The sequence below is a fragment of the Aquarana catesbeiana genome, linkage group LG01 (genome assembly GCF_042186555.1).
Source record: "Aquarana catesbeiana isolate 2022-GZ linkage group LG01, ASM4218655v1, whole genome shotgun sequence".
NCBI lineage: Eukaryota > Metazoa > Chordata > Amphibia > Anura > Ranidae > Aquarana > Aquarana catesbeiana.
In genome coordinates, this window is record NC_133324.1 from 656,835,455 (window position 1) to 656,850,423 (window position 14,969).

The 14,969-nt window shown below is 42.3% G+C and overlaps 1 protein-coding gene across 5 annotated transcripts in view; it reads left to right on the forward strand.

The window, feature by feature from the left end:
* Positions 1-14,969, forward strand: part of NFKB1 (nuclear factor kappa B subunit 1) — a 214,741-nt gene that overhangs the window by 76,056 nt on the left and 123,716 nt on the right. For all 5 annotated transcript variants that reach the window (XM_073601654.1, XM_073601638.1, XM_073601643.1 and 2 more), the window contains one exon: positions 8,096-8,244. In XM_073601654.1, coding sequence (XP_073457755.1) covers positions 8,096-8,244 — 149 coding nt within the window. The remainder of the gene's footprint in view (positions 1-8,095; positions 8,245-14,969) is intronic.

Here is a 14,969-nt window from a genome sequence, read left to right on the forward strand (position 1 = left end):
TGTGAACTGCGTGTGAATCACACGGGAATAGCACCACATTCCTGTGCAAATCATATGCGATTCTGTTTGGTGCGATTTGAGCCCATTCATTCTGGATGGCTCAAATCCCCCCACATCAACATTGAAAGGGTGCAGGCAGCTCTTTTTTTTTTTTTTTTTTTTTTTATTTGCACAGGAAACGGATAGCATGGGTGTTTCAGGCAAACACATTGCATTTGCAACCTGATTTTGGGGTGTTGTTAACTTTCCATTGACACCCGCAGTAGATCACAGCGATTGCTATGCGGTGCAGGAAATGCACAGGGATCACTGCGTTTCCCACACCACATCAGTGTGAACTGGGGTCTATTCAAAACAATGGCCAAAAATGGCTTTAGATACTGCCCTCAGGCCTAGTTCACACCTATGCCGTTTACTTTTGATCCTTTTCTGCAGTGCTTTTTGCGGTGCGTTTTTGCAGCAGTTTGTTTTGGCCAATTTGTTGTGCACAAAGTGCAAAACATGGCAAAAACGCACTACATGCTTTTCTACAGCTTCTCCATTAGGTCTATTGAACCAAAATGCTCCGTTTTGCATTTTAAAAATTCCCTGACCCTTTCCAAAAATGCATCGGCTGAAAAAAGCATTGATGTGAACATGTTCCATAGGAAACCATGTTAAATGGACTGTAGCGCGTTTCGGCAAAAAGCATAACAAAAAAAAAAAAAACGCATAGGTGTGAACCAGGCCTCAATTGTACACTCCAAATTTTGTAATGTCAACTTTTTATCTCTCTTTTTAATTTTTTAACTCAAAAACAAAATTGTCAGTTGGGCTCAGTTAACATATATGCAGTGCGGGAAACAACGAATCCTGTACGTTTCCTGCATCTCATTGAAATCACACGGCATTCATGCGAACCGCAGCGGGTGTCATTGTTAGGATAAGGATACCCCAAAGCGGTTCACAAAACACAGTGCGATTGACAGAATTGGATTGCATATCTGTGAACACCCATGCGATCCGATTCAAGTGGAAAAAAGAGTCCTGCACCTACAAACGAATAGCTCAAATCGCACTACACAGACATCACTTTGAATAGGAATGCAGTGCAATTCCTATCTGAATCACATGCAGTGTGCCGTACCTCATATACTGTATGTGAACCCAACATTAACCACTTAACGACCGCACCATAGTCGAATGACGGCTACAGCGTGGCTCGGTAACTCTGGGAGGGCTTACATTGACATCCTCCCAGAATCGTGTCCCCTGGGGCGCTCACCCGGGAATATCTGTGACAGCGTCCGTTTACCACGTGATCGCTCACAAATGACAGAGCAATCACCTGTAAACAAACCGGCATCATATCCGGTTCCTCTCTCCCCTCTCTGTACCGATCAGTACAGTGTGAGCGGAGAGGGAGAGATCAAGTGCAGCGCTGTGGGCTGGATCTGTAGTGCCCACAGCGCTGATATGTGACAATTCCAGCCTCATCCATCCATCAATGCTCAGCTATCCATCCCTAATCAGCAAAACTCATCCATGCTCATCAATCCATCCATCCATACTCAGCAATACTCATCCATCCATCCATACTCAGCAATACTCATCCATCCATCCATACTCAGCAATACTCATCCATCCATCCATACTCAGCAATACTCATCCATCCTCAGCCACCCATCCCTAATCAGCAATACTCATCCATGCTCATCCATCCATTCCTAATAAGCAATACTCATCCATGCTCAGCCATCCATCCCTAATCAGCAATACTCATCCATGCTCATCTATCCTCAGCAATACTCATCTATCCATGCTCAGCCATCCATCCCTAATCAGCAATACTCATCTATCCATGCTCAGCCATCTATCCATACTCCACAATACTCATCCATCCATCCATCCATGCTTAGCCATCCCATCCACCCCCAGCCATACCCAGCCATACTCAGCTGTACCCAGCCGAACCCAGCCATACCCAGCCATCCCATCCATACTCATCAGTACTCAGCCGTACCTGGCCATACTCAGCCATACTCATTCATGCTCAGTCATCCCATCCATATTCAGCCATCCCCATCCATGGCTCATCCATCTCCATTCATGCTGATCCATGCCACATCAGTTCTCATCCATGCCACTAGAGTGCCTCACAAAAATGTAATTGGTAGTCAAATTAGATTTGAAACTTGATGTTGTACAGACCCTCAAATTATTTGAGTTCCTTTAAAGCTGCTAGTGCATATAACACTACCCTCTCCCAAGATTGACAGTGCTGCTATCTAAAGGTGTCTCCTGCACCCTAAGGCTCCATTCACACTTCTGCGACTTCAAAGTCGTGCGATTTCTATTTCGACTTTGAAGCAACTTTGGATGGGTGCGATTTGGATGTGACTTTTGCTTTGACTGTTGCACAACTGTCGCATTGATAACATTAAGATGTGACTTTTGAGAGTTTACATTGCAGTCTATGGGACTCAAGTTGCATGAAAGTCGCATCAATGTAGTGCAGGAACCTTTTTTAAAGTCGTGTAGATTTCATTGAAGTACATGCAAGTTGTCATGTCCGAGGAAGGATCGTACGATATTCGGATCGTGTGTACACTACTTTCGACAGCCGATCACGACCGCTCATCTGATATTATTCGATTGGACATACACGAAAATTTTCCTCGTACGATTTCAGATCGTACGATTTTTGTTTAGTCAGTATAGTTGTCGTCCGAAAATACATTACAACACATGACATCACTTCCCATTTTTTTTTTTTGTCTGTCGTACGAGAATTTTCGTGACTTTATTTAGCTATTCAATTTCTACTTGCGACTATTAAGCGAGAACAGTCATACGATCGGTCGTACAATATTCCGATCGTGTGTACGGGCCATAAGGCCAGCCATAGACGGTGTTAAGTATGTACGATTCCCTCACCAACACTGACAGTGCTGACAGGGGAATCACTCCTGCCGAGCAATTGTCTGCTCCCGATGGGGGCGAGCAGGAGAAGCCGTCCCCAACGGGAGAAGACAGTGATTATTGCCAATGACTATAGCAGCCGCTGGCAAGAATCGAAAGTGAATCCAGCAGGCTGATCGTTTGATCAACTTGGTACATTCAGCCTGCTCACACACGGTTCGAAGCTCGTCCGGTTCCTGTTGAACTGGCTGAGCTTCGAACCGCCTATGGCCAGCCTAAGAGAGCAAGTGTGTTACTGGCCATATCACCTGGTGAAAATAAAGGAAAAAAGTCTAAAAAAGAGTAAATGAATGCAGATACTACCTTTTAAAGCATTGGAAAGCTGAAAAGTATTTTTGTTTTGGCGTTAAATAACGGTTTCCAGGACTCTCATTCGCATCTTTAAGAGTAAAAAATTCTTAAACCCATTTATTAAAATCTCATATAAAATATGTTTATGTCATTTCAGTCTTTTCAGAAAAAAATATAATAGTTTTAATGTTGTGCAGTTAGGGTCCTATTTATTAGTTTCTGTCTAGGAGACCATTCACACTCATTTCATATCAGTCATCTGTACATGGAAACTGGAGAAATGACCTATTCTGACTTAAATATTAACCAGCTGTTAGTGTGTCATATTATCACAAATGTAACAGACTGTGGTCTAGGAAATATACTATTTAATGATATTTAATAATATAGTATATCAAAGGCTCCATTTGACAAATATCTGAAAGCAGATGTTTATATCTGCCTACTAATGTCGTCATGAAACCGGATGTTTCCATCAAATAGCATAGATACTAATGCTTAGTTTCGAATGTTTGTCATGTAGAACTTTTCATGTACTTTTTTTTTTTTTTTTTTTATTCCTTTTATTGTTTGTTTGGTTTGGTATCCAATAGTAACAAAAAGTTAAATCTAATCTCTAGGCAGAAAAACAATCCAGTTAAAACAGTTATGTATTTATTAAAAAAAATAACTTATTTTTAAATGCTGCTAGTGTACAGTTCCTGTAACCTCTTCACTTCTATACAGAGAAGAGGAAGGGGCACCACCAACAGCCAATTAGGTGTGTTGTGTACATTGTGCATTGATTAAGAAGGACTGGAAGGAGAGAACAGGTTGAGCTGAGGGATGAGCTCATCAATGTGCTGCTGCTCATTTTTTGTTCAATCACAGGCTGGAGGGGAGACAAGGTGGTCAAGCTGTATTGTTTAACCACTTCTGCTCTGGAAGGTTTTACCCCCTTCAGGACCAGGCCAGTTTTTGCGATACGGCACTGCATTACTTTATTTGACAATTGTGCGGTCGTGCAATGCTGTACCCAAATAAAATAGATGTCCTTCTTTTCCCACAAATAGCTTTCTTTTGGTGGTATTTGATTACCTCTGAAGTTTTTATTTTTGTTGCGCTATAAACAAAAAAAAAGGACAATTTTGAAAAAAACTAAATTTTTTTTACTTTCTGCTATAAAACACATCCAATAAATTTTTTTTAAAAATCTAATTTCTTAAACGGTTTAGGCCAATATGTATTTTGCTATGTGTTTTGGGGAAAAAAAAAATCCCAGTAAGCGTATATTGATTGGTTTGCGCATTTATTTTTACTAGTATTGGAAGTGATCAGGGACTTGTATAGCGGGACTGTGACATTGAAGCAGACAAATCAGACACTACTTTTTGGGCACCAGTGACACCAATACAGTTATCAGTGTTAAAAAATATGCACTGTACTGATGACACTGGGAGGGAAGGAGCAATCAAAGGGTTAAATGTGTACCTAGGTGGTGCTTGTACTGGGGGGAAGACAGATCCGTGTTCCTGCTTAGCAGAAACGCAGGATCTCTGTCTTCCCTTGTCACAGGACGGTTATCTGCCTTGTTTACATAGGCAGACCGCCATTCTGCCTCTGTCGGGAACAATTGGTGGGTCCCGCTGATTAGCTTCTGCTGTATCCAATCACAGCGGGAGCTGGTTGCTGGTGGCTGCGTGGACTCAGCAGACCCTGAAGTGCAGAATCATGTACCTGTACATGATTCTGCCTGCAGGAGCCGCCGCCCTGCAGTATATGTACGTGGGGCGGTCGGCAAGCAGTTGGAAGACCGGAACTGTGAAACTTGTGCCCATAAAAAGCAAGCAGGAGCCAGCAGACTGGTCAGCGGCGTTGCCTATAGGCTCCCTGCAGCTAATTGAAGTGGTTGTAAAGGCTATTTTTTCCCTAAAATAATAAACATGTTATAATTACCTGCTCTGTGTAATGGTACTGCACAGAGCGGCCCCAAATGTCCTCCTCTGGGATCCCTTGCCAGCTCTCTGGGCTTCTCCTCTCCCTCTTTTCCAAGTGCCCCCATAGCAAGCCTCTTGCTATGGGGGCACTCATGTGGGGTCTCTCCAAAGCCAGGCTTGTGCGTCTATTGACACATGCAGCGCAGCTCTGCTCCGCCCCCCACTCCCTATTCAATGAATTTGACTGAAAGCAACAGGAGCCAGTGGCTCCCGCTGTTGCCTGTCAATCCTTGTGTGAAGAGGGGTATAGGAGAGAAGACCGCGGCCAGGATTGACCAAGGAGTGAAGGAAATGTTTGATGGGGGAGGCACATCTAGTTCTAAAATGTTTTTACCTTAATTCGGGAAGTGCATTAAGGTAAAAAAAAAAACATTTTAGCTTTAGAACTACTTTAAGTTACTGGCTTACCAAGCCTTTTTCTGTTTGAAGGCAGCCATCTTGGTAAAGTGACAGGCTTTGATTTATCATGTCAGTGGGCGGTTGGTAGTCTGTTGCCTGATGGAGGAATAAAAATACAGCTGCAAAAGTGGTTCAGAAAGCACAGATCCCCAGAATGTATGAAGCAGAACCAGGGAGATGTTTGTTTTCAGGTCTCCAGGTTCAACTTTCTTCCAGCAAGTAGAACAGTGAACACCACAGAAACAGCAGCAACAAATCTCAATGCAAATCTCATAACACTAGCAGTGTTAGCTCGTGGATAACAGAAGCCAGTGTCAGAAATAGACTTGAAAAACTTAACACAAATAAGTTACACCCGAGGGTCCTTAAGAAACTCAGTCAGGCGATAGCTAGACTGTTGTTCCTAATTTTTATGGACAGTTTACTGACTGGAATGGTATCAGCTGATTGAAGAAAAGCCAACGTGGTACCAATATTTAAAAAAAGGTCACAGATATATCCCTAAACAGGCCAGTTAGCCTAACATCAATAGTCTGCAAGCTATTGGAAGGAATGATAAGGGACTGTATCCAATATTTTTGTACTGAAAACAATATCATTAATAGTAATCAGCATGGATTCATGAAGGATAGTTTTTGCCAGATCAATCTATTAACATTCTACGAGAGTGAGCCGCCATCTAAATAAAGGAAGGCCTGTGGATGTGGCGTATCTGGATTTTGCAAAGGAATTTGATACAGTTCCCCACAAATGTTTACTTTACAAACTAAGGTCTTTTGGCATTGACCATAGGATGAGTACCTGGATTGAAAACTGGTTACAGAGGCATGTCCAAAGGGTGGTGATAAAAAGTGAGTACTCGCAATGGTCTGTCGTAGTAAGCGGGGTCCCCCAGGGATCTGTCCTGGGGCCAATTCTGTTTACTCCATTCTCTATATCATTAATGAATATACTAAACAGCTCAATACCAGTATTTGAGGATGATACAAAGCTAAGCAGGGCAATAACTTCCGCGCACAATGTGGAAACCCTAGAAAAAGACCTAAGTAAAATTATGGGGTGGGCAACTACATTGCAAATGAGGTTTAATCTTGACAAATGTAAGGTAATGCATTTGGGTGCCAAAAATACCAATGCAAGTTACTTGCTAGGGGGAGAACCTCTGGGGGAATCCAGGATGGAGGAGAAAGATATGGGGGTCCTAGTAGATTGCAGGCTCAGCAATTACATGCAATGCCAAGCTGCTGCAAGCAAAGCCAGCCACATCTTGAGTATGCCGTCCAGTTCTGGACACCAGTCCTCAAGAAGTGCTGGAACTGGAAAGAGTTTGAGGAGTGCAACAAAGCTATTAAGGGGACTGGAGGACCTCTGTTATGGGGAAAGACTGCAAGCATTGAACTTATTCTTTCTGGAGAAGAGACACTTGAGAGGGGATATGATAGCGATAACCAAATACTTTACTGGTGACCTTAGCATAGGGAAAAAACTTGTTTAGTTTAAACTTGTGAGTTTAAAAATACAGACGGCCATTCACTGAAATTGGAAGAGAAGCGGTTTCACCATAATCAGCGTAGAGGGTTTACTGTTAAAGCGGTAAGGATGTGGAGTTCTCTTTCACAAGCAGTGGTATCAGCAGGGAGGGTAGATAGTTTAAAAAACCTATTCGATGCGCATCTTAACGATCACAACATACAGGGATATACACTTTACTGATGAACTAAACACATACACACCACAGGTTGAACTGGATGGACTAGTGTCTTTTTTCATCCTTACCGACTATGTAACTATGTAGCAGTCAGAGGAGCAGTTTTACCTGTACAAGCCACAGGAGTTCCACTACTATTTTCAGGAGGAATTCAGGAGAAAAAAAGGTACATTTTTCAGAGCACTGCTACGATGCAATTACCTCTTCTAGATGTTGCCTATCACATAGCAAATCTTCACTTTTTGAGTTCAGGTCTACTTTACTTGCAGTAAAGAAAAAACGAAGTAATCAGCTTTAACTGTCTGGCAGAGCTGTGTAAATATCAGAACAACATAAACAAAAATACAATTTTCTGGCAAGTAAAATAGACCCCACAAAGGTATTTCAGCTTTGTGATAGCCTTAAGCTGGGTTCACACTATTGTGAATTGGATGCGGGATTACTGCATCCAATTCGCAATAGCAGGAGATTGTGATCAGCTCTCTATGGAGCCAGTTCACATATCTCCAATGCGGCTCCGGTGCGAATTTGCACAGGGGTCCTGTGCGTGTCTTTTGGTCCGTTTCAGGTACAAATACATCCCAAAATTTGGGCTGAAATTGGACCTTAAACGATGAACCAGGACGCACAGGATCCCTACTGGGAGCCGCATTGGCATTAGGTGTGAACCCAGCCTTAGAGTCATATGTGGCAGAATACTTGTTATAGTATACTATTTGGCTATACTATTCTGGTAAACATTTTCCTCTTCTTTCACCAGATCTACAATTACAATGGCCATGCTAAAATCATTGTCCAGCTGGTAACCAATGGCAAAGATGTCCGGCTACATGCCCACAGCCTGGTAGGGAGGCATTGTGAAGACGGAGTTTGTTCTATAAATATGGGTCCTAAAGACATGGTAGTTGGGTAAGCATTTGCTGGAGTAACTTATGTAATACAATTTTCTTACATGTTTTCTCTAATGGTTAAAGGGTTAAATAAACGAGAGCAGGAAATGACTAGTAAGCCTTGGTACATGAGCTGTTCAAAGATTCCAAACCACAGCATGCTTCATGCTTCAATGACATTATTTTGAGGTTTATGTACACTAAAATGGCACTTCCCACACTAGATGACTAGCGACAGTGCGACACCAGTATTCACACAAAATCTTCCTGTGATGCTAGAAAGGCGTTACATATCTTAAAGCTGACTTGGGCTGCAAATTTTAATAAATGAAAGCATCAGATCATTTTTGTTTTTTGGGGTTTTTTTTGCCTTAGATATATTTTGCTGTAGTCGTTTAACATAAAACAGCCATGCATGCATTCAGTACTATATAAACATACTTATCAAGTAGTAATAACCTACACATTACTAAATTTTGGATTTAAAGCATTCTGGGTTTGCAGTCTAGCAATGTTATTTGGCAGCACCACTGCATTGTCAGGACACTTGTGGGCCAGGGTAAGCTACTTGAACTGATCACTATCATTCAGTATTAGTTAATCTTTTTACAAAATTCACTACCACTTGAATTTTAATGACATTAGCATAAGGTTGAAGAATTAACAAACAATGTCGAAGAAATGTTTAGGTGGAGGGTATAATGGCAGCTAGTATGTGCAAGGGAGGAATGCAGGGAGTATGATGACAACCCATATGTGCAGAAGAGTGTTTGACAGTGGGTAAAATGTTCAGGGGAGAGGAGTGCAAAGGTTATACGGACAAGCTGTATGTGCAAGAGAGGGGTGTGGAGCATATTATGGCAGGCATTATGTACAGGAGAGGCATAAAAAGAGTATGATGGCAGGCAGTATGTGCAGCAGAGGAGTTCTGAGGGTATGACAGCAGCCCATATGTACAGTAACGGAGTGCAAAGGCTAAGGCTCGGTTCACACCTATGCAGTTTGCTTTTGATCCATTTCTGCAGTGCTTTTTGCTGTGCGTTTTGTTTTTTTACACACGATTTTACCGCGATTTGTCCCCTTTTACAACGATATGTCTCCTCCCCCAGGCAGTCCCATCCCCCCCAGTTGGAAACACATCTAAGGAACCAAGTTAACCCCTTGATCGCCCCCTAGTGTTAACCCATTCCCTGCCAGTGACATTTATACAGTAATCAGTGGCTATTTTTAGCTCTGATCGCTGTATAAATGTCAGTGGTCCCAAAAAAGTGTCAAAGGTGTCCGATCTGTCTGCCGCAATGTCGCAGTCCTGATAAAAATTGCAGATCACCGCCATTACTAGTAAAAAAAAAATAATAATAATAAAAATTACATAAATCTATCCCCTATTTTGTAGACGCTATCACTTTTGCGCAAACCAATCAATATACGCTTATTGTGTTTTTTTTGTTTTTTTTTTTAATCAAAAATATGTAGCATACATATTGGCCTAAACTGATGAAGAAATGTGTGTTTTTTTTTGTTTTGTTTTTTTTTACATTTTTTTGGGGGGGATATTTCTTAGTAAAAAGTACAAAATATTTTTTTTTTCAAAATTGCCGCTCCTTTTTTTATTTATAGCACAAAAAATAAAAACTGCAGCGGTGATCAAATACCACCAAAAGAAACCTCTATTTGTGGGGGAAAAAAATACATCAGTTTAGTTTTTTTGTACAACGTCACACGACCGTGCAAATGTCATTTAAAGCAACGCATTGCCGTATCGCAAAAAATGGCCTGGTCAGGAAGGGGGCAAATCCTTCCAGGGCTGAAGTGGTTAAAAAATGCAAATTGCAGCAAAATCGCAGCAAAAACACACTACATGTTCTGCAGCTTCTCCATTGAAGTCTATTGAATCAAAAAAGTTTTTTAAAAAAAAAGTTGTTTTGCGTTTTAAAATAGTCCCTGATCATTTCCAAAAATGCAGCAGCTGAAAAAAAAACATAGATGTGAACGTGTCCAATAGGAAACCATGTTAAATGAACTGTAGAGCGTTTCTGCAAAAAGCACCAAAAAACACATAGATGTGAACCAGGTCTGAGACGGTAGGAATTATGTGCAGTGAGAAGTGCGGATGGTATGACAGCAGGCTGTAGGTGCAGGAAAGTAATATGGAGAGTGTGATGGCAAGCAGTTTGTGAAGGAGATGGATAGTATTAAGACAGGCAGTAAAAACAGTAGAGGCATACAGAGAGTATGATAATAGTTGTACATAAGGTAGGTAAGGTTTTCTAGTTGGTATGGTGTAATTAACATTTGGGTACACAGGAGTTAGATAAGGTTATTTAGCAGGCACCGTATATACTCGAGTATAAGTCGAGGGGGAGAAATGCAGCAGCTACTGTAAGTGGAAAAAGAGGGTCAACAATGCCCATCTGCAGCTGTATACCTCCCTGTGTCCTGTGCATGTGTCCTGTGTATATGTGCATGTGTCATGTACCTGTGTCCTGTGTATATGTGCATGTGTCATGTACCTGTGTCCTGTGCATGTGTCGTGTACCTGTGTCCTGTGTACCTGTGTCCTGTGTATATGTGCATGTGTCATGTGTATATGTACCTGTGTCTATGTGCATTTGTCATGTACCTGTGTATATGTGCATGTGTCATGTGTATATGTACCTGTGTGCATGTGTCTGTGTGCATCCTACCTGTGTCCTTTGCATCCTCCGTGTACCGCTCTGCACCGATCAGCATGTGCGGCGGCCATTCACTGTTCAAAAGCCGCGCCTCCTCCTCGTCCATGATAGGCAGAAAACTCAATTTCCCAGCAGTCAGCGGTCAGCCTATCACGGACATTCTCTCATCCTCATACCATGGACGAGGATGAGACAATGTCCGTGATAGGCTGTACACTGACTGCCTATCACAGACGAGGAGGCGCGGCTTTTGAACAGTGAGAGGCTGCCGAGTGCTATGTAGCACACGCTGGCCGCCGTCTGCCTGCATGACACGCTGATCAGGTAGGCAGACGGCGGTGACTCGAGTATAAGTCGAGGGGGGCACTTTCAGCCCCAAAAAAGGGGCTGAAAATTTCGACTTATACTCGCGTATATACGGTAGTTAAGCAGTGTTAATTTTGGCATCGCATTTTGAATTTGTTTTAATTATAGTCTTTTGCCTAAAATGCCATTTTGATCTCATTTTAGTCATCTGCAATGGTTTTAGTTTAAGTCATATTTTAGTCGACTAAAATCTCCAGTACACGTTAGTCAAATAAAATCACGTTAATCAACTAAAATCTCATGTGTTTAGTTAAATTGTAAGGCATTATTTATAAATTGATATAGAATTTCCAAACTCATTATATACTCCTGGAGTAAAAAAACTAATATCGTGTTATTATTTATGGTATTAGAGTGTTACTAAGCCCAGTAATATGAAAATAGTTCCTAAGCCCTCCCCCACACAGTCACCCACAGCTTATAAATCTTCTTTTTACATTAAAATACTGCCACTATATACCTTTTTTACTGATCTGTATACCATGGTCACATGATAAACTGCACAGTTTCTCCAGTGTTGAGTTTTCAGGTAGGAGGAGATTTCCACTAAAGCCTGTATACACGCCCACATGTGTGATGTCAATATCATGAGACCTGAACAGTTCAACTGAAACAGGAAATGTTCTCTCCAGCAATAGAGACTAAACTGAGCATGTTCAGGACGGCTACCCTCACTGTATTATTTGGCCTTGCCAAGATAGACAATGCAGGAGGGAAGGATCTGTCCATATAGTGTCAAAGAGCCTTTTTACACAATGCAGAGGATTAACCCCTTAAGTTCCACAGTGAGTATAACAAGCATGCTATTCTGCATATACAGACTGATTTTTCTGTTGTGGGTTTAGTAACACTTTAAGGTTTGAATAAACTCAGATACAGATTTAGCCATTCTGGACAGTGGTCTGAGGAGTCCTGTAATGCTGCGCACAGTGCTGGATGATGGTCTCAGGTCTGAGGGATGGCCTGTAATGCACAGTGCTCTGGATGCGGTGGTCAGTGGTTACTGGTCAGAGGAGGCCTGTAATGCTGCACAGTGCTGGATAGTGATCTCAGGTCTGAGGAATGGCCTGTAATGCACAGTGCTCTGGATGCCGCCATGCTGGTGGTCACTGATCAGAGGAGGTCTGTAATGCTGCACAGTGCTGGATGGTGGTCTCTGGGATGGCCTGTAATGCACAGTGCCCTGGATGCCACTGGTCAGAGGAGACCTGTAATGCACACACAGTGCTCTGGACAGATGGTGGTCTGAGGGGTGGCTTCACCTCAGGCCTGCTGTAATTGTAATGTACACTGCACACTCACAGTGGGTGCTCTGTCTGCTCTCTGCTCTGGACGTGGGCGGTCATCAGAAATCGGAAATGCACAGTGCTGCTCTGGTCTCTAGCAGTCGTACTCGTCATGGTGTGAGACTTGGAGGCCTGTAATGCTGGCTGCACACAGTCGCTTGCTTGCTGGGAGCGGGAGCAGGCGGATTTCCGTGGAAACTGGAAATTGTTTCACAAGGGTAAACGTCCCTGCCTCACATTTTCATTTACTTTTTGTTCGTTAATGAAAACTGAATTGATTTTCGTCATAGTTTTCATCAGTGGACGGAAATGTGGTGTACTTTTCGTTTCGCTTTCCTCACTGTGCTGCTGACAAAAAAGTTGACAAACATTTTCGTTGATGAAATTAACACTGTTGCTAAGTTGATTAATTTATAAGGTGTTGCACAGTAGATAGGTAGGTACACAGTAGGTAGGTGGTAGGGTAGGGGTAGGTATACCTCATTAAGCAGGCTGGTACTCTGCTATCGGTCACAATGTTATCTTTTGTGGTAGTAGCTGTACTGATCCTCAGTGTTCCCCCTCTTCTGCACTGATTAAGCACTGTTCTGTATACAGGGGGAGTTGCTAATACAATCCAGATGCAGAGCTGATCAAGAAGCTGCAGAGCCACCTAGGAACTGTAGTGTGAGGTGCAGTTTCAGCCAAGTCATTTGAGAATACCCAAGGCAACTAATCAATGTGCATGACCTGGGACTCAAGTGCTGACTTCCCTGCTGCTGCCTGACATTGTGGCTGTAAACAGCCGACACTCTACATGTGGCTGTATTTCAAGTGCATGCTTTGTCTCCAGCCATTCTAATTTAGTTATTGTAAGCCTCAGACATGAAATATGAACTTAAGAGCACTAAGTGCCATTTCTGTCTTCAGCCTTGTTCTTCTGCTATCAGCATGAATCACTTCTGACAAGTTTTTCCTGACATCAAGAGAAATATGGTGACAGGGGAGGAAGCTCCAGCTGATTGCCAGCCTCAGCTCTGTTGCTGTGAGCTGTGTGAAGGAGGGGAGGGATCCTGTGTAAATTCTGCACTTTGAATGAATGTAGCGGAAAGATGGATGTAGATAAACAGGTATAGTTGATGCAGGAGGATTTGTTCAATCTCTGTGGCCTGACCTGAGACCAGTCACTTCACTGGGTATATGTAAGGGTTTACAACCAATATATATATGTGTGTGTGTATATGAGTGTAAAGAATGAGTGATTGACTGCTGCAGATGCAAAATCCACTTTTACTTTCTTCCAGTGTTTGTTTGAGGCCCTTTGTGTGAAACCATACTTTCAGTACCTGAGACATATTTGTAATACAGAAACTTTTGGTACAGGAAGCAATTATAATTTTGTTCACTGATAAAGCACTGCAAAATATAAAAGTGGGGACACCGAAAAAATAGTCAATGTGGTGTACAGTTTATGATTTTTTATTTACAGGATACTTATTATGAGCCTGATTCCCTGGCTTTCATGCCTATTAGGGATGAGCCGAACATCCCCTGGTTCGGTTCGCACCAGAAAATGCAAACAAGCAAAAAATTTGTGCAAACTTGCAAACACCGTTAAAGTCTTTGGGACATGAAAAATCAAGTGCTCATTTTAAAGGCTTGTATGCAAGTTATTGCCATAAAAATTGTATTAGGACCCAGGTACTACCTCTGGCCACATGTACCAATGCAAAAAAAAGTTTTAAAAACAACCGTTTTTTCAGGAGCAGTGATTTTAATAATGCTTAAAGTGAAACAATAAAAATGAAATATTTCTTTAAATATGGTGCCTTTAAAAAAATGTCAATTAAAATTGCGCACGGCTGTAATGTATTGTCAGGTCCCGGCAATATAGATAAAAAAACATTGAAAAAACGGCGTGTGACCCCCCCCAGTCCATGCCAGGCCCTTTGGCTCTGGTATGCATATTAAGGGGAACTCCATACCAAAATAAAAAAATAATGGCTTGGGGGTCCCCCCCAAACTCCAAACCAGGCCCTAGAATGTGTGTATGTATGTGTGTGTGTATATATATATGTATGTGTGTATGTATATGTGTGTGTGTGTGTGTATACACACACACACACACACACACACACACACACACACACACACACACACACAGTGGGGACGGAAAGTATTCAGACCCCCTTAAATTTTTCACTCTGTTATATTGCAGCCATTTGCTAAAATCATTTAAGTTCATTTTTTTTCCTCATTAACCATCTAACAACCGTCCCATAGCCGAATGATGGCTGCAGGGCGGTTGCTTAACTCTGGGAGGGCGTACTATGATGTCCTCCCAGAATTCCCCTCTCGCGCGCCCCCTGGGGCGCGCATCCGAACACATCCGTGACTGCCGGGTCCAGAGGACCCGGCGCATCACGGATCCCGGTAAA